This window comes from Molothrus aeneus, chromosome 17 (genome assembly GCF_037042795.1).
Source record: "Molothrus aeneus isolate 106 chromosome 17, BPBGC_Maene_1.0, whole genome shotgun sequence".
Classification (NCBI taxonomy): Eukaryota; Metazoa; Chordata; class Aves; order Passeriformes; family Icteridae; genus Molothrus; species Molothrus aeneus.
In genome coordinates this window covers 491850-516927 of record NC_089662.1, presented here as the reverse complement: position 1 = coordinate 516927, position 25078 = coordinate 491850, and the positions used below count along the sequence as shown (strand labels likewise).

General features: G+C 43.1%; 1 protein-coding gene across 2 annotated transcripts in view; it reads right to left on the bottom strand.

The window, feature by feature from the left end:
• Nucleotides 1-316: 316 nt before the first annotated feature.
• Nucleotides 317-25078, bottom strand: part of RALGAPB (Ral GTPase activating protein non-catalytic subunit beta) — a 64691-nt gene continuing 39929 nt past the window's right edge. For both annotated transcript variants that reach the window (XM_066561494.1, XM_066561493.1), the window contains 13 exons: nt 24805-24956; nt 21681-21868; nt 19413-19519; nt 17672-17824; nt 16854-17063; nt 15726-15884; nt 13608-13773; nt 10702-10824; nt 9861-9997; nt 8974-9082; nt 6501-6579; nt 5943-6091; nt 317-4316 (listed from right to left, as the gene is read on the bottom strand). In XM_066561494.1, the coding sequence (XP_066417591.1) occupies nt 4123-4316; nt 5943-6091; nt 6501-6579; nt 8974-9082; nt 9861-9997; nt 10702-10824; nt 13608-13773; nt 15726-15884; nt 16854-17063; nt 17672-17824; nt 19413-19519; nt 21681-21868; nt 24805-24956 (1926 nt within the window). In that variant the 3' untranslated portion in view covers nt 317-4122. The remainder of the gene's footprint in view (nt 4317-5942; nt 6092-6500; nt 6580-8973; nt 9083-9860; nt 9998-10701; nt 10825-13607; nt 13774-15725; nt 15885-16853; nt 17064-17671; nt 17825-19412; nt 19520-21680; nt 21869-24804; nt 24957-25078) is intronic.

Genomic DNA, 25078 nt, shown 5'->3' with positions numbered 1-25078 from the left:
CACAGGACTCTGCACCTGAAGCACACGGCTCCTCCCTGTCCAGGTGGGTGTCCACACTAAGATGGGAAGCAGCACATGGAGTGACTGGAGAACACTGGCAGGAGCATCAGGCTCCCTTCAAAAGCCACTTTAATGTGTTCACTCCCCAGACTATTGAAATGCAACATGATTTTCTTACCAATGAGCCTCACTGTTCCCAGAGCTACTGAGGTGTGTAGAACTGCACACGCTCTATCTCCTGTTGTCCTGGGAAACATCTCCATTGGAGAATTTCAACCAAGGTTTTGGAAAATACTAAAAATTGACCAGTGCAAAGTTACTAGATAAGAATCTTTAAAATTTATTGGACTAATTGTGTTACATTCAATATTTGATGTGTTTCTTCTGGACAAAGAATTGGCATAAATACAAACAAGCCTTTGTGTGCCTTCCCTAAACAAATAAGAGATAAGGTACTAGAGACAACGGAACATAGTTCACATCTTCATATTTACATTTTACCTTTACTTTACAACTTAGCGCCAGGAATATTTACAGAAAAATACAGTAAGAACAGAACGTTCATGTCTTGGCAACATATAGGAATTCATACAAATTGTCTATGATTGAAGCACATGATATCTGGCATTCTCACTTCTAATTGCTCCTGCTAAATCCATGGGGAAAAGGGCTGTGTTTGCCTTCAAAGGTATCACTCAATTACACAATCAGGAAAATGTATCAAATTTGTCTGTGAGGCTGAAATTTAGTTTTCTCCTCTTCCTGGGCATGCAGAACCTTGTGAAAAGAAACACTGTGACCTACGGAGCATCCAGCAGGTATGGCCTGGGGCAGCCAGGGCTGCTCCTCCCTCCAGCCTTGCACACTGCTACCCACAGATGCACCAATTTCCACAGGCACTGTCCTCCCCCTCTCCTGCTTGCTGTAAGGTTCTAATGCCTTCCTAGAAGTACCTTTAAAAGAATGGCTTTTCTTTAAAAGTCTCTATTAAGGTACTAAAATGTAAATTCAACACTGTCTTTAACAATGTGACAGTGGTCACTTCCTGCTCTGTTTAAACAGAATTATGGACTCAAACTGAAAGGCTGGATGAAAAGCACCCCCAGGTTAATTACTGTGGAACACTTGCAGGTCGAGGGGTGGGGGGTGGTGTCAGCCCTCATCCCCTCTGATGGACAGGGATGCTGACCCAAGCCACTCAAGCATCAAGTCAGGAATTCTACGCAGCAGTTTGTGATATAAAAAAAAAAAAAAAAATCTCAATTCTTGGATAACTCTTGCAAGTCATCATGGAAATAAACCTCATTTGCTCTGACCCTTCACAGGAAAAGCTCTCAAGACAGTACCCTGGACCAGCTAAAGCCATTGGAATTTGGTCAGACTTTGAGAGGGGATGGATATAATTCCCAGACTGGTGGGGTGCATTTTGTTATGAAGCCTGAGACCTCCACACATCCTGGGGAAGGAGTAACAGTCCCTGCAGGCACCCCTGCACTGGCACAGTCTGCCCAGGGTGCCCACTGCTGTGACCAGCACCCAAACCATGAGGGCGGGCAGCACAGTTTTGCATCACATTTTTATACTGAACTGTGATTTTCCTGAAGGCTCAACTTTCCAGAGAGCCAATCCCACCACGTACAGCCATGTCACACCACCTGTAACCTGCTCACCAGCTGGTTCTACAACTCAACTGATACATGAGACATCCATCCCCTGGCACTGGGAGTGGCCACAATGTGCCCAAGTTCCCTTCTTTCCAGACTCCTGCCAAGTCATATGGCTCTGCTCCCATGGGTGTCTTTAGGTGAACATGGAAATAGACCCAAGACAACCCTTCAGCCAAGCACAGGTCTTTTTAAAGAAAGTAAATCTTCAGGCAGTCTACTTGACTATCCCTATCAGAAACCACTCAGGGTTTGCCCCAAGGCCCATCTGCATTTGTGACTGCTCCTGACTACCTGGCAGCTGCGCTGCATCTGCCAGGGCTGTAACACTCAGCCATGGTAGGTGGGGTTGCTTTTACACTATCAGTGTGCAGACACAGGGGTTGCTCAGGATGTTTATTGGTTACACATGCACTGCTCATGCCTTTTAAACCAGTGGGCTCAAGTGTGTTTGGCCATTAATTAGCTCTCATAGATACATACACAGTGTGGGTAAATTTAGCGTCTGTGCATTCAATTGCTCCTGGCAAGAGTTTGGCAGAGGAATGAGGCTGTCCAAGTTCCCTGCACAGCTTGGCCAACGCGCCCAAACACTGACCTGGAGCTCCTTCTGCCACGTGCCACCTGGGCAGCACACAGGTATGGGCCAGCTAGCACACATCCTGATACAGGGGTTTTCTTTGGGTGGTTTCATTTTTTCACTTTTTATTCATCTGGATCAAATTCCAGAGCTCCTGAATTGAGAAGACAGTGCACTTGTTCCTTGCAACAAGCACACATCACCTTGGCTGACCACCTCAAAGTCCTTTCACATGTATTTTTAGGGGCCTGTTTCCATGAACTCTTTGTGAAAAACCACAAGGAAAGCCAGGAGTGAGGTCTGTCCTTGGCAGATAAGCTGTAATGAAACAATTAAGACTGCTTCAGGTCAGAACTGTTGCAAAAAGTAGATCTGAAATACCAAAATTTAATGCCTGACAAGTATTACTGCAATGCATAGCACTGTTATTAAAACCACTTTGAAAATAATGTGAAGAGCTCCCCAAATTCCTGCTCACTCATCCTCTTCCATTACCTGGTGCTGGAAGCATCAGGATCCTGCTGCTGTCATGCTGCACTTCCCCAGGAGTGTCAGCCACAATGCACTGCAGCAACACCAGCTGGGATGTGCCAGGATCCAGAGGTGCTCCCAGGGCTGCCTGCACCCACCACACCCCTGAGATCCCAACCATCGCTGTAAACATCTTTTCCCAGCACATCCTTTGAGTCCTGAACACATCAATGCCACAGGCTGAAAACTCCTGACCTAGGTGGAAGGGAAGCAACGCTGCCGAACATGAGAACATACTGGAGATTCAAAACAATGTGAATTTTAACTCCAAAGGGGCTTTCATGGCATTGGAATTAATAGGGAAAAGATGAATTCGTGAATTTTCTTTTTGAGTTGTTTAGTCTGTTTAACAGGAGCTTCTCAAAAGTGTTGTAGAAGCTGCAAAAACTGCTCATGCTATAAATAACAGGGAGGAGGCAGCCCCAAAATCTCAGATTTCAACCGAATGGAAGGAAGGCAAGTGATGTTTATGCTTTTTATGGAAATAGTGAGGAGGTGATACAGATACTTGAAAATAAATTAAGTAGTTGCATTAAAAAGGAATTGAAAAATAAAAATCAAGCTACTGAAATTAAATGTGACATTTTGCAACAGACCTGAAAGTCATAACCTCGCTTTTATAGAATCAAAAGCTCTATCCAATAATAACTCTTTTTGGAAAGTCAGTTAATTTCAGGTGATGGTGGTTGTCTCGTATGCAGATGGACTCACTTGGAGCCCTGGTGGGAGTGGCCACATACAGCATCTGGGCTTTGGCTTTCAGGGCCTGCTTCTTCCAAGCCATCTTCCTCCTCTGGCTTCTGGTACACAGATGGGTTACACTCAGTGAAGGATCTTCTGTGGAGCACTGAAGGGGGACTCAAAATGTCTTTGAAGTTCTTACAGGGGAAGTTAATGCTCTGGAACAGACTCCTCCTCCAAGGAAAGATCCTGCTCTCTTGCCCTTGGACACGTGGGTGTAGCAAGGCATCTAATGGCAGGTTGGTTTGTATTCTTATGTCCATCCTCATATGCAGAGATGGCTTTACTTTGATTGTTTTCCCCTCAGAGCAAGACACCTACAGTTCCTAATTAGTTGGGGAAGGATGACTGGGTGAAGAGATTATTTTGCTAGCATCCAGGAAGACTAGAATTCAGTAATCTTCTGAGGGTAGGTGAATCAATTCAATATCCCAACTGCAATGTTTCGGATTCATTTCTCATTCCTCCCACGTGGTATCTGCTGACTTGTGCTAGAACATGATTTCCTGAATTCCGGAGGGCTGAGAAAATTTGTTGTTGCTATTTAACTGTTTTCATTCGTGTAGCCACCAACCTCTTATCTAATTGTCCTGGAAGGATAATGACCTAGGGGTTGCAGTTCTTGAGCCCAACCTCCTGGAAAAGTGAGGTATAAAACTCTGGCTCCAGCTGCCTGTTCCGGTATTTATTGACAATATCTGCTATTTTCTGTTTTCGGCGGACGTGGGGGGGGTTGTATGAGTCACTTTCCAGCCTCTTTCTCCGACAAATATTTATTACTGTCTGTCTCACTAGAAAACCTGAAAAAGAAACAACATTTGAATCAAGTTTAAATTCAGTCCTGCATGCCTCTTCTGGCCTCCCAGGCAAAGACAATTTTGGGTTCTGTCCCATCTAAAGCCAGGAAAGATGTTCAGCACCACCAAGTCAAGAACTTAACTCCATGAACAAATGATAACAGACAGCCATGGTCCCCAGGCTTCTAATGACCTTCACAGTAAAGAAGGAAGAAAGGGACTCACTCAGTGGTACCCTAAACTAACCAGAGGAGAAGGAGCAGTATCCTCAGCTTTGCCAAGAGCCAAGCAGCTGCCTGGAAGAAGCACCCTCGGGATAAGAGCACAAACCCAGGGCAGCCAATACAAGAGTCACAGTACCGCAGCCCCAGCTACGCTGCACATCTGGACCTCAGGTGGGCCCTGAGGTCATACCAGGTAATTCCAGGGGAGCCCTGAGAATGAAAAAAGTACCTGTCAGTACCTTTTTCCAGTAGGAATTGTAGAGCCTTCCCCTTGGAAAGGAGATGAGGAAAGACCTGATGGGTTGTGGCTGCAAACAAGTTTCTCTTCCCCCCACTGCCTTGTCACTTTTGTCACCCCTCTGTAACTCACACTGCTGGATGCAGATGGGCAGATGGAGGAGGAGGCAGGGAATCAAAGTAGTAGCACTCAAAAGCTGGCAGCGAGCTTTATCTTATTTTATTCTGAAAGGAAATTTCTATGCTTCTAAGGAGTCAAGTATCCCTTATCCCCCTTGCTGTTTCACAAGCTCCTTCTTAAAGACAGAAACATGTAGAGGACCTCACTGAACTCAAACTACACCTGCTGAACTTAGAGATGAGAAAAATTTCATTATATTAACAGTCCTGATGCAGCAGAAAAACAAGCCCAACTCTAGGAAAACATACCTGATAGTTTTTCAGTAAAAGCCACTGTCTTCAGCTGAATTCATAAATGCTATTTAAGGGGCCAGGTCTGGCTTCAATTTGCCAATCACTGAATTAAGCATACCAGCCCCAGAATCTGAAAGTCACCTCCAACAGCAGGTATGTACAGGTATCCTAATGTTCATTACTTCATTTTACTCTGTCCTGTGTACTGCTCTTGCTGGGTGGAACTTCCAGTTACTGAAGCTAAATAGCACCAATACCAGGACAGGTCCATGAATCTATCCAGGAACAGAGGAAAAGGCAGAGGGCACACATGGAACCTGTTAACACACACCTGCACGGCATTTTTATTGAACACAAGAAAATCCTCAATTGCTGTGGTTTTAATCCCTGTCTGGCTTCTAAACCAGAAGGAACACACAGCATGCCAGCAAAGTAACAAATTCCATAGCACCCTCTAGTGCACCTTGGTTCTCTGTGCTAAATACCAGGGTCACATTTTGGATGTCTCCTATTTAAACAGGTCTGTTCCTACCTCCAACACTCTTTCCTGCTATTCTGGCAGCCAAGTGCTGCCCACCTGCTCCCTCTGCTGTTGCTGCTCCCACTGCCGCTGCAAAAAGCATGGCTTTCATTTGTTCAGCAATGCCTAACACTTTTTCCAAAGAAAGATTCCAGACCATGTACTTTGCAGATATATCATTATTATTATTAAAAAAGCCAAAAACATGAACATTCCTAAAACCCTTTAGCTTACCAAGAGCTCTCCTACTGACTATCATTCCATCCACCAGTGGGATAACCATGTTGAATTTCCCAGTTGCTCCTTGTAGTTTTATCCTGAATAAGCCAGTATTTAGAGGATGGATGAAGATCACAGGAACTTCCTTCTCAGGAATGGTAGATCTTAAGGGAAAAACACAATTGTTGAATCAGTTTTAAAGCACTGTTTCAATTAATGACCCCTTTAAGTGTTAAAAGAAAGTTTTAAAATGCCTCATGGCTAAGGCAGCAGGATCCTGGGGCATGTTCTGAACCCTCAGAAGGGCTCTGTCAGCTCTGCCATGCCTATGATCTCTGTCCCCACAGGACTGGAGAGCCCTGCAGTCAGGGTACAGTGTGTATGCAGCATTAACCACTTCACAAGGGAGCTAGTCAGCAGGGAGGCTCATCACAGACTCAGATAATACTGCACATTTTCTATTCTTTAATTTATATTTTATCTGCAGTGATATGAAGAATTTTTTCACTTTTTCAACCAAAAACCAGTCCACTGAGAAACCAGTAAAAATAATGAAAATAAGAGTGGCCTTACCTCAGGGAAGTGCTACTATTGGCTGTGGTTTCCACACCAGTGCTAGTCTCAGATACCAGATCAGGGAGGGGGAAGTTTTCTGTAAGAACAGGATGCACCAAATAAAGTTTATCTAATACAGTTTTGGATTTGTTTTTTTTTTTTTTTTTGTGTACAAGGAAAAATTATTTATCATCAGTCAAAACCATGCAGTCCTCAAGCATTTATACCACTAGTGTTCTTTGCACAGCTAGCATCTTTGGCTTCCAGTTTCAGCATTCATGGAGGGGACACACACCTCAGCCATCTGCACTCAAGAGATGAGGTCCCGAACCTCAAATTCTCTCAACCCAAAGGTAAAAATCTCTAGAGGAACCATGAAAGCAGGAAGGAGATGAGCTACTTCAACCACAAAAAGATCTTTCCAATTATTGTTCTCTGCATCTTCACCCATTCACAAGTGATCAGCCTCCAGAATACCGCAAGGAGCATTGAACAATGCCAACCACTCACACCTACAGTTCCCTTGAGCCCTGATCCCACAAACATGATAGACTTCCTCAAATCCAAGCTCTGTGGATCTCTACCATAATCTACAACTCTGCTGCCATGCAATTGGTAACAAAGACTGGATAATGAACATGAATGAGAAAAAAGTAAGAACTTGAGTCCCTTAAGGGGATTTGGCACTTCCCAACACCTTGTTCAGGGGTTAAGAGATGTTGAGAGTTACTCACAAAAGTACAGTTCAGGCAGCAGGAGTGTGCTTCCAGCAGAAGGAGCCTAAGGCCCAAATCCAGATGAGGCCACAAAGTGTTGTGTGCACTTAGCTGGGATGCTAAGTGCACACAACAGCTGGAGCAAGCAGAGGGAGATCATGGCAAGCCATGGACACACTCTGAGATGGAGCAAGAGGGAGGGCGGGCAGTGGGACCCAGGGTGATAACCTTGACTACAAAGTGACAGCTTTTCAGTGTCCAGACTCCAAGATGTACCAGAAGCATAAGGCGAAAGCCAAGAGCATAAGGAGCATATGGCAGAGCCTCTGGGCTAGGAGTCATTTCCAAGAGCTGCCCTCCCCTCCACCCAACTGCCAGGCTTACTGAGGCTCACAAACTCATTTCTTCAGCTTCAGGCCCAGAACTCTGGGAGATTCCTATGGCTGCTGAAAGGAACAGTCAAGCAGTTGCGCCTGTGTAGCACAGCTGGTGCCCCAGCAGTGAAGGGGGTCAACTGCCACCCAAGAAGGAAGTGGGTCAGGGACACCAGCTTGGAACACACTCTGGGCCAATGTCTGGACAAAGAAATGATGATGCAGAACTAGCTGTTTGCTTCCTGATCTCAGTAAGGCTCTGAAGGACATGCTACGGACAAGGTGGTCTTCCCGAGAATTTCCATCTACACTTAACAGGAAGCTTCCTATTGATTGCTGCTCCCATACCCTTAGTCTGGAAGGAGCTAAGGCCTTAATTAAGGTCCACCCTTACTGCCAGACTGGGAACCAGGATTAGAAATCAAAGACAGAATAAAACAGCAGTTCCTGGCCAGTCTTGCAGACACTGGTGGGCTAGGCCAGTGCACAGAGACTCTCACATAGCACTGAGGCCAGGCCATGGCTTAGAACAAGTACACAAGAAACTCCTGGGGACAAAGAATTCCTCAACGCTGCTCACCATGGCCATGCCATGGCTGTAACAGGATAAGCAAAGCTGGGTCTCTCCCAGAGCAGCAGTAACCTAAGGCAGAGAGGAAACACCAAACTAAGAAAGTTGCAAAAGGAGCCAGAGCTTGCCTGAGCAACACAGCAGAAAGGGAGCATGGAGCAGGCACCCCGAGTGCAGAACAAACAAGTCCTCCCCTGACGAGAATATGGAGTTCCAAAGGTGCAATCACACCAAGGAGGATGATGATCCCTCCAGCACAGAAGCAGCAGGTGTCAGAAGCCATTTTTTTAAAGGAAGAAAACCAGATCCACCCATAGGAGACAACAGCCAAGGAGGACTCAAAAGCAGAGGAACACACCTGCCTTGGGTGCTGAGCTTAAGAAGGTTCATTCCAGCATTTAACAAGTACTGCAGTGCTAAAGGAAACTTCAGACCTCCACATGCCACTGACTCAGATACACCCTTATGGATCACAATTCAAATACTAAAGAACTGATTCAGAATCTTAGTGTTGTTATAGACATTAATAAGGACTTATTTTGATTGTGAGGGTGGTGAGGGCCTGGCATAGGTTGCCCGGAGAAGCTGTGGCTGCCCCATCCCTGGAAGGGTTCAGGATGGATGGAGCTTGGAGCAACCTGGTTTAGTGGAAGGTGTCCCTGCACATGGAAGGGGGTTGGGACTAGATGAGCTTTAAGGTCCCCTCCAATTCAAACCAGTCTGTGGTTCCATGATCTAGCATTTTATTTAATTAAAAAAAAAAAAAAAAAGTTTTTCCTCTGGTTCCTGCCCTGTTGTTACTTTAGTGAACAGTCAGAAGCTGTACATACCTATATCATCATAACGTTCCACCCAGACCACATACACTTTGGTTTCAGGTCCCATTGGTGGAATGGTTCGGCCCTGAGGCATCCTCTTGGATCTAGAAGTTGGACTGAGCTGTTTCGAACATAAGGGAAGAGTAGCATTTGCAAACATCATGAATCCAATAATGCAGCTAACAAGTATTTCCCAGCTGCTCCTCAGTCATTCATATCTCAGCCAGGTACAACCTCTGCCAGCTATTGAGCAGGGGCAGCTCTGCTGGAACTACTCACTGCAATCTGGGTCACCAAGCTACTAGTATTCAGTATAAACTAATATATATATATAATCAACCTTGAATCAGTTAGACATTTTTCTTAATGTTCTTGAAGACCTTAAATGAATAACTAAATACACATTTGGAAGTGAATTCTAAACAAGTAATCAGCAGTAATAAGTCTTTCACTTACAGATACAACAGATCATGGTTTTCTGCTTGTTAGTGTAGAAAAGCAACTTCTGGTACTTCAGACACAACTGACACTGTAACTGGGTAGGTAAGAAAAGTATTCATATCTATCCATCCCCAATTTCCAAGCACGGATGCGAGGATGAATTACTCTGTAAATACTGCATATACTCTTCCCTGCACGCATTTCAAGATTTCAGGATGCACAGTATTACCACTTAGCATGTCTAAGTGTTATATTTAAGTAATGTAATCTTGCTATCTGCTACTGTAGAGGCAGGACCAAAGCAGATATCAAAGATTAATGACAAGAAACAAGTAGCTCTACACACCAGGAAACCAAATCATAGACGATCAAAAATTCTGAGCATTGCCAAGCATGCTTCTTGAAAGAAAAAAAAAAAAAGAAAAGAGCACCATTTTTTAATGCAAGTTTTGCCTTACCCGCTGGGAGGGATTAAGATTGTCTGTATGATTGGGGAAGAGTTCAAGTGTCAGAGGCTGCTGCTTCAATATTCCTGGCAGCAGATCCATGTTGGAGTCACTTTCTTGGTCAGAAACACTGCTTTCCAGTGAATCAGCTGTAAGTCAGAAGAAAAAAAAAGATGGGTTTTGTCTATTCTTCCACCAAAAAAATTAAGCTGCCATCATATATAAGGTTTTGATACCAAAAAATGTAAGGCTTTTGCAACTAGACATGCATAAATGTATGTTCAAGTCAATATAGTCCTCATAAGCAGGAAGATAAGTTAGGAGATAACTGCCTGTTATTCCAGAAACAGACTGCCAATAAAGCACTCCCTATGGGCTTACACACATCCCAGCAATTTCCTATAGAATAGTCTCCTATGGCTACACCATATTTTATTCCAGGCAACTTTTAGCATGCCAAGAATGCCATGAAAGCTGCTGCTTTTCTACTTAGCAGTGGTACAAACACTCCTGTATGTGCTGCAGGAGCACATCACTGACAGGAAAGGAAAAAAAAAATAGGCATCACCAGTTAATGGCGAACCACATGTCCAACCTAAAGCACCCAGGCAACAACAAAACTGCTGTGCATGCCTGGACATCTACTAAGGTTCAGAGAAAGGTACAGAGCAGATGCCACATCTGGAAGGAGTTTAAGGATTAGAATGCTGTAATTTAAACGTCCACACCTTTCTGACAAGGATCTTGCTAAACATGCTACTTAATTGATTTAGGTTTTGCTTCTGAAAGAGTTTTCAAACAAGAAAACCTGTTGGTTTCATTTTTGTATAGAGCATGTACAGACAGATCTTACTCAGGGATTCCACTGGTGATGGGACAACAAAGGCGATTTCTGTCAGGGCATCTGCATAATACAGCACCTTCTTCTGCCCATTGAAGATACTTGCCCCAACATCTTCTGAGATAATTAGATCATCTGAAATGGACAGAAAAGGAAAGTTCAGCCAGAAGGAAACTCTACTTCTTAACACTCTGCATCAGAAATGACCTTGAAATACAAGGTGCAATCAATGAGAAGAAATCATGCAAATCTCATTTTAAAATGAAAGGAGTCAAATCTCATGGCTAACAACCTTTCTCAGATAAATATTTTTACTATCTTGAAGGAAAAGGCATTTTGGGTTGGGAAAGGCTTCATTTTGAACACATTTCCAATGTACTGGATTCTTTATTTCCTAGTACTCTAGTAAGCACATCTGCCACAAGAATACATCTACTACCTATTTCTGAGCGTTCCGTCCAGCAACATCATGCAGTTAGTCATTCAATTTCCAAAGGATTCTTAACATTTATCACTTCAGTCTGATACTATTCTAGAATTCCAAGCCAGTTTGTACAGGCTCTCCTCAGTCTTTTCTCTGTCAAGCAGAGTTAGAAAATGATCTGTTACCAATCAATGCAAGAAAGGTCCTCATTTTCAGTCCCCATTGATTCCCTCACCACAACTGTCCAATACAGGCCGTCAGAGCAGAGAAATAACTTCCCTCTCCCCTTTTCCTTCCCCATGTCCCCTCCAGAAAGACTAGCAAGGACTTTAAAATGAATTGTTTCTCTGATCCAGTTTACAGAAGGGTTCCTGGGATAGCTGTCTCAGCAAAGCCACTGGAGCAGTGAAATTCAGCATACTGACAGAGAAGTGGCCAGAGACTCCAAGCCATTCTTCAGCATGAGGAAAAGATTCCCACATCTCCAGTGCACAGGCTCCCAAGGAGCAGCACCACAACTTGAACCATCTCTTTAGGAATTTCTTTGGTTTTGGGGGTGTTGCAAGGAAACATTCCCATGAAATTATTTTAACCACATCTCACCAGAAGCTATTTTAGACTCACAGGATCATTGAGGTTGGAGATCATTGAGTCCAACTGCTAGCTCAGCACTGCCCAACTCACCACTAACCCATGTCCCCAAGTCCCACATCTGCACAGCTTTTAAATCCCTCCAGGGATGGTGACTCCACCACTATCCTGGGCAGCCTGTGCTAATGCCTGACTACCCCTTCCATAAAGAAATTGTCCCTAACAGCCAATTTAAACCTGCACTGAGGCTATTTCCTCTCATTGTGTCATTCATTACCTGGGATACTGACCCTGACCTGGCTACAGTGCTTTTCACGGAGTTGTAGAAAGCAAGAAGGTCTCTCCTGAGCTTCCTTTTCTCCAGGCTGAGCCCTCCCAGCTCCCTCAGCTGCTTCTCATTGGACCCGTGCTGCAGCCCATCCGCCAGCAGAACCAGATTAGAAGTAACCTGCCCTTCCTCCCTTCCATTTCTGAATGCATTTTCTGTTTCCTTCTTCCCTGAGCTGGTTGAATTAATTCAGTTATTTAGTGGTCTGTGTTTTCATTCAAATGGCTGAAAAAATTCGAGCTGAAAAGTCCACATCAAACCAGGTCTCTTGCTAATTCAGGGACCTGCCTTCTGCAGTTGTTCTGACACAGGGAGGTCATAGGGCTCTGCCTCTGAGAAAGTACAGCCTGACCCTGTCCTTAAAGCAAAATTAAATCCAGACCTGGCCATTCTATAATCCATCCTGACTTGCTCAGAAAAAGCAATGCCTCTGTACTCTAAGCTCTCCTGAACACTTCCAGCCTTCTGTGGTTTGTACTTTTATTCCATAACTTAAGGGATAAGCCTCCAGCTGGCTGCAGATACAGGTGAAGGGCACTCCTAAGACACAGTGAATGGACAGCAGAGCAAGTGCTACTTAAGCACTTGCAGCTGTAATTGTGTCACACCTGATGCCAATATCAGGTCAAGGATGGTGAACAAGCTGCACCAGCCTTGCCACTGGCTTTGGGTGGCCAACCTGAGGCTGTGGCTCTGGAGATCAACCAGAACAGGTCTGGGCCTTGGAGCAGTGACACTGAAACCAGCACAGATACTACCAATTCCCAGAGGATCTGACCAAGTTGTCCAAGGGAGAAGCTTCCCCAACCCCCAGTTTCCCATCCTGGGATAGCAGCTCACATTCCTAAGGATCATTTTGGGTGACAGAATGGGGAGAGGGTGGTGTATGTCAAGCTCAGGGTAGGAGCTGCTCTAGTGGAAAAAAGCAGAGCAAATGAAGCAAAACAGAGAGCCATGAGGGGGTTCCAACACCTCCAGGACCTATAAACAGCAGCTTGAGTCAATATTTCATTTTAATCTACTTAGAGAACACTAAAAAAAAAAAAAATTAAAAAAAAAAAATCACACTGTATTTCAAGCCTATTTGCCAATACACAGAACAATCTGCAACAGATTTCACCTGAATACTGGTTTGGAATAATAGATTAAAGACTCTTCAAATCTTAAAAAATATAGCCCAGAGGTATTTTTTTTGCTGAGGCTACTTCCTCCCATACTTCCTCCCAACAACATACAGACATTAGTTTTGCTGACTCTGACTTGAAGCTTCATTTAATATTTACATGTTTCTTTCTAGCAAACATCATTAATCAAAAAAACCAACCAAACAAAAACCTCCAAAACAAAAACCTCAAAATCAAAGAAAAACAAAAAACAAAACAAAAAACAACAACAACAACAACAAAAACCAACAAAAAAACAAACAAAAAACCAAAAAAACCCCACCAAAAAGACACCAACCACCAAAAAAAAAAAAGTGCCAGTGTTCAGATAGGTACACAGGAGCAAAAAAATTGTCTTATAAAGGAGCCTAAACATTTTAATTTACTACAAAGGACATTTACTGTGTCTTACCTTGTTCATGTCCCTCTTCATCACTGCAGCTGTTGATTGACCAGCTTGTTGAGACATGACCAGTCCACCCAGGGTGCTTCCCAACATCAACAGACCAGCCAAGAGACAGCAAGAACTCCAGGAAGTGAGGCTGAACAATTCTGGAAGACTCCATGTTCTTCAGGATCTGAAACCACCAGCAGCACCATGTTAGGACAGAAGCAGGAAACAAGTCTCTTCCTCCCCAGCTTTTTAATTAATTTTTTGTCACCAACTTGGTTTGGCCCAAATATAGCTACAGAACAAGCCTGGAACCCCAGACTTTCTACATGGACATTATTCCCTGCTCCTCAGCATCCCCTTTCCCTGCTTGGCCTTGTCCTATTCAATCAACTTGGCTTTCTGCCAGCATTTTCAAAGCCTGTAAACCAGTGAATGAAATGGCTGGAAATGGTAATTTTGAGACTCAAGCACCCATCAGAAAAAACACTGAGTACTCAGTGCAGAAGCTGCATTTGCACCAAAGGTAACACAAGAGTTTTCTAGACAGTTTTCACTATTAGACCAAGTTAAAATTTGAGGAGGTATTTTCCTCACTACTCACCTGTACATGACACAGAGTGCTTTAAAGGGCAGGTATCACAGCACATTGAAGTATGAAACAGATTTTCCAAAACAATTTTCAGTAGCATTGAGTGTGCACTTTAATCAAACATCACAGTGTACTTTAATCCAAAGATCACACTTAAACTTTAATTCTACTTCTGACAGAGATCTGGGATGTTTCCACATGTTAAGGCAATTTTTATCTCATTATGACCAAGTGAGAGTTGAGCTCTTCACCAAACAGCACACAAGGACACATGTGATTTGGATACCAGAACCACTGGGGTTGGTGGAACAAACAATCTATTAATTCTTTCCAGGCCATGCAGGAATTTGTTTTGTGGCAGAGGCATCAATCATTTTGGCTTGTGCAGGGGCAGAACACTGGGACACAGGCTCCAACAAAGCAGAAATTGCAGGGATGGCTGCTGAAAGGAAAGCTTTCAGGCTGGAGGCTTTGTGTAGCCATATAGTCCTGACACTCCATCTTCATGCCTCATACAGTGTTCAGCAGTGACTAGACACACTGCATTGAACTATTATTAATCCTCATTACTGAGCACATTGAAACCATAGCCATCCTTCAGAAAGAGTCAGGGTAAGTGTGGGCTGGAAGACATAAGAGCTCCATAAGAGCATATAAACATTATGCTAGTTGAACAAGTGCATGTCTCAACTCAAAGGCACACCAAGCATATCTTGTTTCATAGCTCACTTTGCAGATGAAAAGATTCTGCACTGGCTACTCTGAATGACAATTTGAACACTCACAGACAGACGATCCTGGTTTCAAAAATTGTCCCCCACATCAAAGTAGAAGGTGCTGCAGTGCTCTGCCAACTGTGCATTCACAGTGACACAAGGAGTTGGCACAATGATTTATTACGGAAGCCACGCTTCTACTCTTTACTACAAGAGTTATGAATGGAATGAGAAGGTACTAGAGAAACATCCTTTCCTAATGAGCCCATTAACCCTCTTAGCATGTTTCTAGGTCACAAAGAAATCCTAATTTAGAATTGCACACATTAACCTTATTAACCTAATCGCCTTTGAATCTAAATATTATAGCATAAAGACTTACAATACAATAATATTTCCTTACTTGCAGAAAGTTTTTCATTCCTTTAATATGTGTTTAGCATTAGAATGAAACCAAACTACCTTGACATTGCTCATTGCTGGAACAAACTGCAACCTTCCCTGCAAGCTGAGCCAACAAAGCTGAAATGCCTTTCTGATCTGAATCTTTGAACTCTACAAATAAGGACAATAAGGACAGAACAGATAATAAAAATACTATTAATATTATAATATATCTCTTATCTATATTTTAAAATACAGTAATTTGTTACAATAATCCTAAGTGTGAGCAACATACTTCAATCTACAGATTAAGGGAGTATGCAGGGACTTGTAGCTCGCACTGGTTCTGACACTCCACTCTAATCACCAGCACTGATGCTTTACTCACTTGGAAACTACTAGAAACAAGACAATATAGGCTAGTTGGCACTCTACACTTTCACTTACCTCCTGGCTAGTTTTCTGGCCTGCCTTCATGTAGAAAATGAAAACAGTATCAAAAGGACGACAAGGTAACAAATCCAAGTAGCCAAGGTCATCAAAAAACCCAGGAAGAGCAGAGTCAAGTGCAATCAGGTGAGGAGGTAGACGACTGTTAGTGGGTTCCTGCCCAATAGACAGAGTTCAACAACTTAAAACCCATCTACTAATTGAAAGGTCTTTATGGCTTCAATGGCAATCCATTAAAATATAAAAAGACAGCTTCCCTTCTCTAAGAGCAAAATTATACAGGGACTTCTGATGCAATATAATCTTGTCACTGTAAATGAGTAACGGCAAGCGTAACAGGTTGACAATTCGTTGCATTCCACTCTCATTAAATAAAAGTGGCACTTTGCCAGTGAGAGACATAATATTTTGCTCAAGAAGAGCACACAACAAAAACAGCAGATGCTTTCAGAATATCACAGCTATGCACACAGTTGCATGTGCAGTTTCAGATTAACATGTGCAGTTTCAGATTAACCAGTGATATGTAATATACTGAGCACTTTCAGACATCATTTTTGCAAACGCTCTTTAGTCTACTCCTCCTGACAGCTTTCTGGAAGGAAAAGCAACAAATACAAGGGAGACTCCATAGGTAAGAGGCAGAATTTCAAATTAAGAATATGGATCACCTCTAAAAATAATTATTTTAATTTTAAAAATAAACCTCTACATCTACTATGTTCCAAGTGTTTATGTATGATTAAACCACCTCAGCACAACCACCTCTGAAGCAAAACTTCTATGGCAGTTATATTTCAGAGAGTCTTCAAGGACCATCCCAAAACCTAACTCAAGTTGTGGAATGATTTTAAGTGTGAACATCTGAGTGTGATGGCTTATGCACCCACTAAAAACAAAGATACAGACACCTATTCAGAGCATTATCAGCTTGAGGCCCAGCCTTTCACAACCTTGCTCTGAATCCTGGAATACTGGATTCTACCACTTGATTTGATTACATTGCAGCTGAACAGTAGTTGGAAGTACATAGATCTTCCACTAACAAAACTTATTTCTCCTTTTGTCAAGCCAGACCACATGGAAACTGGAGGAACTGCACAACACCAAGAGGTATCAGATCACCTTCAATGCCTCTAACGAGAGGAACCCGAAGTGAGAGAGGAACAGACGTGCTGTCTGGAACTCCTGTGCTGGCGGCGGGGGCTTACACTCCGTGATAGGATCAGGAAAGCTCTTCTTCCGCCACTCCTCTTCACTTCTCTGATCTATGGAAGTCTCAAAGACAATCTGCTGAGCCATGCCATTCCTCAGCTTCTCATGGCGCTCTTCAAGCTGGAAAACATTGCATGAACTGCTGTTGTCACCAAAATTACAAATATCCACTAAGAAAACAATTCCATCACTTAGGAAAGTTCTACAGCAGCAGTCCACCATCAGAATGGTTACTAAAACACTTTCAAAAAGACCTTGCAACATTGCAAAGTGAGCACCTTAACACCTGTTGGCACAGGAGAGCTCTGTGAATATCCAGTATCAGCTATGGCTTCTCCTATTCAAGAGGACAGAAACTAAAACAAATTAGATCCTGTGAAACTTTAAAACATGAGACATGCACTCTTTTCTTCCCTCAGAAAGGTCTCAAAAAAGACCCTTCAATTTCCCCAGAAGAAGCAACAAATGCAAGTCATTGTTTCCTACAATACCAGGATATCAGGATCAGTAATAAAACATGTTGAGCAATGTCTCCCAAATAACACAACCAAAGCACTGGCATCTTCTTGAGAAGTGCATAGATTTAACTAATTTTCAAAGGTTATTATTCCATTAATATGAAATTGGATAAGCCAAAGAGTAAAACTATTTACACTAAGACATAAGTGCACAACTCATGAACAGACCAAAACCCCAAGAACAAAATCAAGTCAGAGATAGTTACTTACTTCCTGATTCACAATTTCATGTAAATCTGGAATGCTCAAGTCAGCTTTCACAAATGGAATCTTGTCCACTTCTTCAGGAAAAGGGCGTTGTTTCACACTATGTTTCAACCCAACATCATTTTTAGGAGCTGGTCTAGGTTCTGGTACAAATGTCTGACAAAAAAAGGTTGTTTTTACATTCAAGGTATTGCATCAATAGACAATATCGTAACAGATGAAAAACATTTTCCCTGCCCACCAAAACTACAATAATCTATTAGTGAGCAGCATTATTAAAAAATATTAAATACTTTAAACTAATAGACTTGTATTGAAAATGTGACTGTAAATTTTAAAAAGACACAACTGTCCATTTTGAAATCTATGAACCCTGCTAAGCATCTAGCCTGTAAACAGTTGCAAACCCCCCCCCCCCCAAAAAAAGTAAGTTTACATAGCAACATCTTTTTTTCAGCCCATTCTAACTGTATTCAGAGAAAGCTGGCCAGTATTTGAGAAGCTCCATTTGAACCCTCCTGACTGTGATGATCACAACAAGCCAAGGCCTCACAGCAATGCCGTGGGTCAGGAGATGCACTGCCAGAATAGCCAAAGGACTTGCATCATGGATCATGATGCAATTTTGACATTGCTACTACATCATGTTCTATACTGTCATTATGTAATTCCAAACTTCAAGTTACCAAAGAATGCAACAAATTATCTAGGTGCAGGTTTAGAGGTGCATCAGCTCCAAGCAAGCAAGACTTTATGGCATCTTCAGTGCTGTTTTCTAAGTTCACTACTGATTACATTTCAAAAGGCCAAAAACATTAACAATTATGTTATAGAATGTCTTCAAGATGGAAAAGTTCCCTTAAAACTGGTGAGGAGGTCAGCAGTCAGATCATGGCTTGCCCTTTAGTGAAGCAGGTAGCACACCGGGACTGAGATTATTTAGCCAAGGGTCTCAGCTCCAGAGACAGCAGAGCTCCAAACACATCCTGGATGGTCTTCCCAAAGGCTGCTTTACAGAGACCACATTCATCTAAATGTGAACATGCCAGCTGAGACTGACAAGTCTTCATTTCAGCTACATTAGTGACTTTCTTTTACGGAGGGTCATGAGAAGACTTGAAAGATTTGGAGAAGTTCACAGACAGAAATTCTCATGACAAGAGTACATGCTCCATTAGACAACTGCAGTAAGAAATTTTACTGTAAAATAAGACTGAGGTATTTTTCCTCCACCATTCCTCTCCAGAGCTGTTCCAGAGTTCCTCTAGATAATTTTTTTCACAGCAGGTTCACAGCCATCTTTGCGACATCAGGCCTTGTAGCTTGAAGACCTGTTCTCTCTGCAGCACCGCATTCTACACCTCCCAAACTTCACTCTCTCTGCTGCACGGGCTTTCTTTGTCTGACACCTGAAAACTAGCCCAGCCTACACACTAAATACACTGTACCTTATCCCATCACTTCAGAAGATGCTTTCAGGAAAAAAAAAAGAAAAAAAAAGAGAACTCTCCCTCCCTTTAAGCAAGTCTGCAAGTCGAGAAAGCAACAGCACTTTCACAGTCTGTAGTTAATATTAATCACAAGTGGTAAAGAGTCACCAGAGATGTGGCACATTACCTACAGCTAAAGGCCCCGTGGCTCAGCCTTAATGCATAATCACCAGCTCTGGGGGGCTGTCTCACATTAGTGGAATTTCTGTTGAACATCTCTAATTAAAGATTTCTTTATGGGCTTTGATAGAGACCTTTTGATTTGCTTTAGCTCCTCTTGGTAAAAGACAGAGTTGCTGGGCCCACGCAAATCTTCCAGATGTCCCACGGATCAAAACCGTGACAGAGGGGAAAGAGTCATCTGCAAAGCACATGGGTAAAGAGAATAAGACATCATCATATACTGCAAACAGTTCACTGTGTAATCATTCAAGAAGACGAAAACGCAGGCATGACAGTAGAGGTTTTTCTTTCATAGTTAACTCCCTCCCTGACCCTGAAGAAAACTCCTGGTGAGAATCAGGCAAATCTTTCTGCAGCAGCTAGTGCCAGTCTACTATGTCAGTTCAATACTTGCCAGCTCAGTTTCATCATTAAAAGCAACTTTCATCCAAATTCATGCAGATCACAATTTCTCCAAATATCTCCAAAAAAACCAAAGAAGATTGTCTAGTCACTGCCTGTTTAGGTGAGACAATGACCATATGGAGGCACCATTTCCATGATGCTTCCATGACCTTCTGCAAAAGTTCCTCACAAATAGCAGCAGTAAGGAGAGTGGAAGGACAAAAGATAATGGTCAAACAAAGACTCGGAAGATTCTGACTCCACATCACGGAGAATTTTTCCCCACAAGGAATAGGGACACAGAGAAGCTGTCCTCTCAGGTTTGCAAGACCCACTTGGGCAACACCAGATTGTGTTATCCTGGTCCAAATCCACTCTTGGCCTTGACTACAGCAGGAGGTCAGAGACTACAGAGTCCTGAGGTGCCTTTCTACTGGCACAATGGTGATTTTAACATTGCAGGGATTTCAGTCTTCCTTCAAGATTTAAAAGTCTACCAATATTAGTCACCTTGGATGAGATCATCATACTTCATATCATAAGCTTTTCTTCTTAAAGGTATTTGCACTTATCTTTTGTGCACATAAACGACACACTGGCACTATCAGGTAATTAGCAGAATTCTATTCCTTCCCCAGTATTCCCTGGGAAGTTGAGGGTGCAGCACAGCCTATGAACACCCTGTACATAAGCACACAAACACAGAGAGAACCCAAACCAGCTCCTCAGTCACTCACTTCTGTGATCTGCCTCAGAACTGGCCTGATGTACTTGTGCATTATTGCAATTAATCTTGCAATTCAAAGGGGATTTGTAAGCAAGTTATACACAGCAAGAAAAGATAATCTAACTTTTGATTCCAACAGCTTTGCAGGATTCCACAGTAACACATTTAGCAAAGACACCGTGAGGATGAGAATTGCTTAGCAAGCTCTAATCCACTCCAGTCAGAAACACACTTGCTCCAACACAGACTGGGGGTGGACATGTGGCAATGGCTCCCAGCATTGACACTTCCTGCAAGATCTCTTCAGTGATTCTCAACATGGTCAGAGCACTCTGGACAGCAACTCAACTTCTCAGCACTAGTTCATGCAGTTCTGTGCAATATCTGCTTTCAAGATTAGTTTTTAGGCTCCATCCCATCTACAGATGAGGAAAATGTATTGGGGACAGTACATCAGCTCTAATGTAAGTTAGTCTTTAACTGAGGTAACATGTTAAAGAATTTTCATCTGTTCTATTAGGCAACACCATGACACGTGAAGACTTACAGGGGATCAGTTATTCTGCTCAAAGCATCATTTAATACCAGATTTTTGTAATAGAAGTTCTTGATGGTCAAAGTCTATGATGCTGAAATGAGTTAGGCTCAGCTGTGAAAGGCAACACCCTGTGACAAATCTCCTTTACAAGAGGTGTCATTGACAGAACAGGATCAGACACAGGAGTTTTAACAGCTCCTAAGCAATTTAAACCACCTGAGCTGAAAGCATCCACAAAAATATGCAGTAATAGGAGGTCTAAAGCAAGCAGCAAGGAGACATGGTGCAAGCATAAAGGAGACATACGAACCATATGTTAAGCACTTTTCTCTATCAAGTTTCCTATACTCCTTAGATTTTTATTCTTGTACGAACAAGGGTGTTTCAAAGCATAATGCTATTACTTCACCCATTATTTCAAGGGTAGTCAGCAGCAAGAATGTGATCTAACTCGTTGAAAGACTTGGACAACTGCATAAACAATTTGGGTAGGATTGTGCACGTTTGATTATCACTGGCAATAAAGTTATTCCCAGCACTTCATCCCAGAGCAACACTCTGCTCTGTGTGCCCACCCACAGACAGGAAAGCCCCTGAAATGTGAGAGAGACACTTAAAGTACCTTTGTTTTGCAGCTCTGTACAGAAAGTTTTAGCCTGAGAAAGAAGGAAATGGGAAATCTGAACTTACTCTGTTCATTTCCTAGAGGCTGCTCCAACATGGCCAGGATGACACTGTTGTCCAAAACAAAGTAACGGAAGCTGTGCTTGTTTATGGTAGGGAGACGGGAATATTTAATTAACGTGGTTTCATTCACCAAGCTGCAAGGAGAAGCAGGACCACTGGGAGAAGGAAATGCTCCAAGTAACTGCATAATGCTGCAAGTGAAAAAAAAGTTGAGAGTTATGTTAGATTAAGTGAACTGTTCCACCCAAGCACAAACTTTCACTCAGATTCTTCATCTGTATCTTGACCTAGCAGTTACATTATCAGGGCACATTTACCCTCAGCCATCAGGTAGTTTTAAGATAACCAGCACCTTCAGAAAAACATGCATGAAAACCTACAAAGAAGGGTACTCTGCCTACAGAATGAGCTTCTTTATAACCTGGTTATAAAGCTATTAAGACATTCTTTAAAGCATGAAAATCTGTACCCTTCCATAGCTTTATGTTCATTTTTAAAACATTATTTCTCCAACCATCCATACTTTAGCCCTTTCATATCAACAAGTAGGACAGACACTGCAGTGCACTAGTTAAAATTGCCTTTGCTTTCTTCAAGTCCAGATTACAGTACCTTAAAACCCTTTAAGAGGTTGGCACCCTAAAAGGTCCAGGATCACACAAGCTCAACTATCACAGATTGTAATCTTCCCTAGAAGAAAGCCTCCAGGTGGGGTCCAACAGTGCCCACCTCCTTGGAGCCACAGCCTTAGGAGGCCCCTAGAAGCATAATTTTAAATCATTTGAAGTTGTACAGGGTCTCACTAACACTATTAGAAATTGAAAATTTCTATGGCAGGAACCAGTAATGAGAGTTGTCCAGTGTCGGACTGAAGTTCACACAACCTAAGTCAGGACTTTACCACCCTTAACACCAACACCCAGAGCAAAAGTAACTCTATTGATTGCCCTCCCCACACACTTTTCCACTTTACTGTGTGTCATGGTTTGACACTGGCACAATGCCTGTGCCCCCATGAAAATACATTCTCCCTGGTGTCTGCTGTGAGATGTGACCAGGAATAAGCAAAGCAGGCCCCCACTTAGAAATAAAGAAAAGAAAAACTTTATTAACTAAACTACAACTCTAAGTAACAAGAAACACACAGGGAAAATGAAAACTTTCCAAAAACATTTCCTCCTCCCCCCACCAAATTTCCAATACATCCATCCCCCAAAATCACCAACTCTCAGTCCATCACCACCCTTTAGGTAATCAATTCTCAGTGCACCAGAGGAGAGGAGTCCTTGTGCCATAGGCTTCCCCTGGAAACACCATTGAAACTTCATGTGTTTCCTGTCACTCGTGGCACCGCCTGGAGAACATCTGCCATCATGACCTCTTCCTTCCATGTCCAGTGATCTCACCACTGCACATGGACCAGAGCTGCTTCTAGGGTCATCCTTTTAAGGATGCTTTGTCCCGTTCCAAAAAGAGCACAATCTCACCTTTGGGACACCTGTCCCCCCAAGATTTCACCCCCTGGGTCCGAGGGGTACCAACACTGAACTCTCTTGGCTCTGAGCCATTGCCTCCCCCTGGATGCAGTCTCTGTGTCACAAGGAACATGGTTCTGTCCATGGCTATAATAAGAAGAGTCCAGCTAAGGCCACTCCATCATCTCTTCCCACCTAAGATTCTTCTCTACCCTCCCGACATCTTTCACTTGCCCAGACCTTCACACTTGCACATCTCCTTCTTCAATTTCATCTCTATCTCTCTTCTAGGAAAGGTTAGCGTTCTGTAAAGTTTTCATTGTCCAAAAAAAGGGTCAAAAGCTTGGGCTCTACCCGCCAAGAGCTCCCACAGTGGCCCTTCTACGCTGGCCGGGCTGTGCTGCCAGCACATGCTATCAAATTTCAAGGTGGCACAGGCTCTCTCTCTCTGTCTCCTGGGGGGAGGGGGGGTGCGGGGTGCTGCCCGATGCCTCTTGGTGCTCTCTCACTCTCTTCCACTCTTCCATCCTGGGGGCCAGGCCTACCTCCTACCTCACCCAGCCAGCCAGCAAGCAGCTGGGATGGGGGAGGTCTGACCTGCTTCCCTCCAAGTAACTCGAGAGATCTTACCCCAGGAGTGCTCTGCTTTTTAACCCCTGTGTTCTCAAGGCATATCCATGTCCCCAGTGGCCACTCCAGGTGCCAATATTAAAATCTGAACACCTATTGGCCTGACCACTTCATATCCCAGAAAACTTACGTCCTCTCAAACCATGACACTGTGAAAACAGTTTCATCTCTCTAAATTAAAATAAATACTTTCAGGCAACAATATGGATTTGTCCACAAATTCCAATGAGCAGTTACTTTTTCTTGGAAATTACACAGTTGTTTTTACTAACAGTAATGTTTATAACAGTTGGATTCTTAAGCAGAGCAAAAAAGAAACCAGCTATTGCCTTTTGCAAAACATATTTATCCTCCCCATTATCAATCTGTCCTGTCTGCCACTGTGCTGTTCAGCTCATAACACAGTGCTTTCCAACTTCCCTGGAGCAAATCCCAATTTTCCTCTCTGTGCTTCCCTTCCCCAACCCACACATTATCTGTTACTGCATTTCCAGAAGAACCTCTCAAATTTATTAATCAAGCCCAATGCTGTGGGCAAGAAGCCATCCGATCCTGCTCCAGCATCCGTGTGCTGCATGTGCCATTCCCTGCTGTCACAGTGTCTACCAGTTTCCTCACCAGAGTGGGGACAGCATATGCTGTCAGGCTGAGAAGAAGAGGAAATGGGAAGACAGGATCACTGGGGTAAGTGAAAGAGAGAAGGAATTGCTGTCTGCAGAGAGGCCTGGCCAGGAACAGAACACCACGGCTGGAGGAGGTTCTGGGTTTTGCTGTAGAAGGAAGAGAGGAGGCAGGAGGGGAAAACAGTGATCAGAGGGATCTGTTTTCTGTAAACACCTGCAAAGGGAGGGGGAGAGAGCTAAGGCACAGCACAGCCCTGCCCAAAGGGCAAAGATAGGGAACTTCTGCCTAATTTCTTAAACACTTTTGTTACATCAGGGACCACCAGCTGCAAACTCCCTGTTAAACACTCTCCGACAAGGCAATACTGAACATTAAAGGTGCTCTGACAAATTACATACCATGTCAGTGTAGCTTCAGCAGCATCCTTCACTCGCATGGATGCAGGGTTTGGCTCCTTATCTCCTTTGTACTTGACTTCCTGTTCACTGTTTTTGGATTTACTCCCTGAAATGCCCAGCTCCACAATCTCCAGTACCTCTTTTAAACAATCCTAAAACACAAGAACCACACTGAAGCAGAAGCGCTTGGATAAATCTATCCAAAACCTCAGGGAAACAATGATATATCATTACATAAAAAAAACACTGCTTGTAATATGAGTTCTTTATTTAA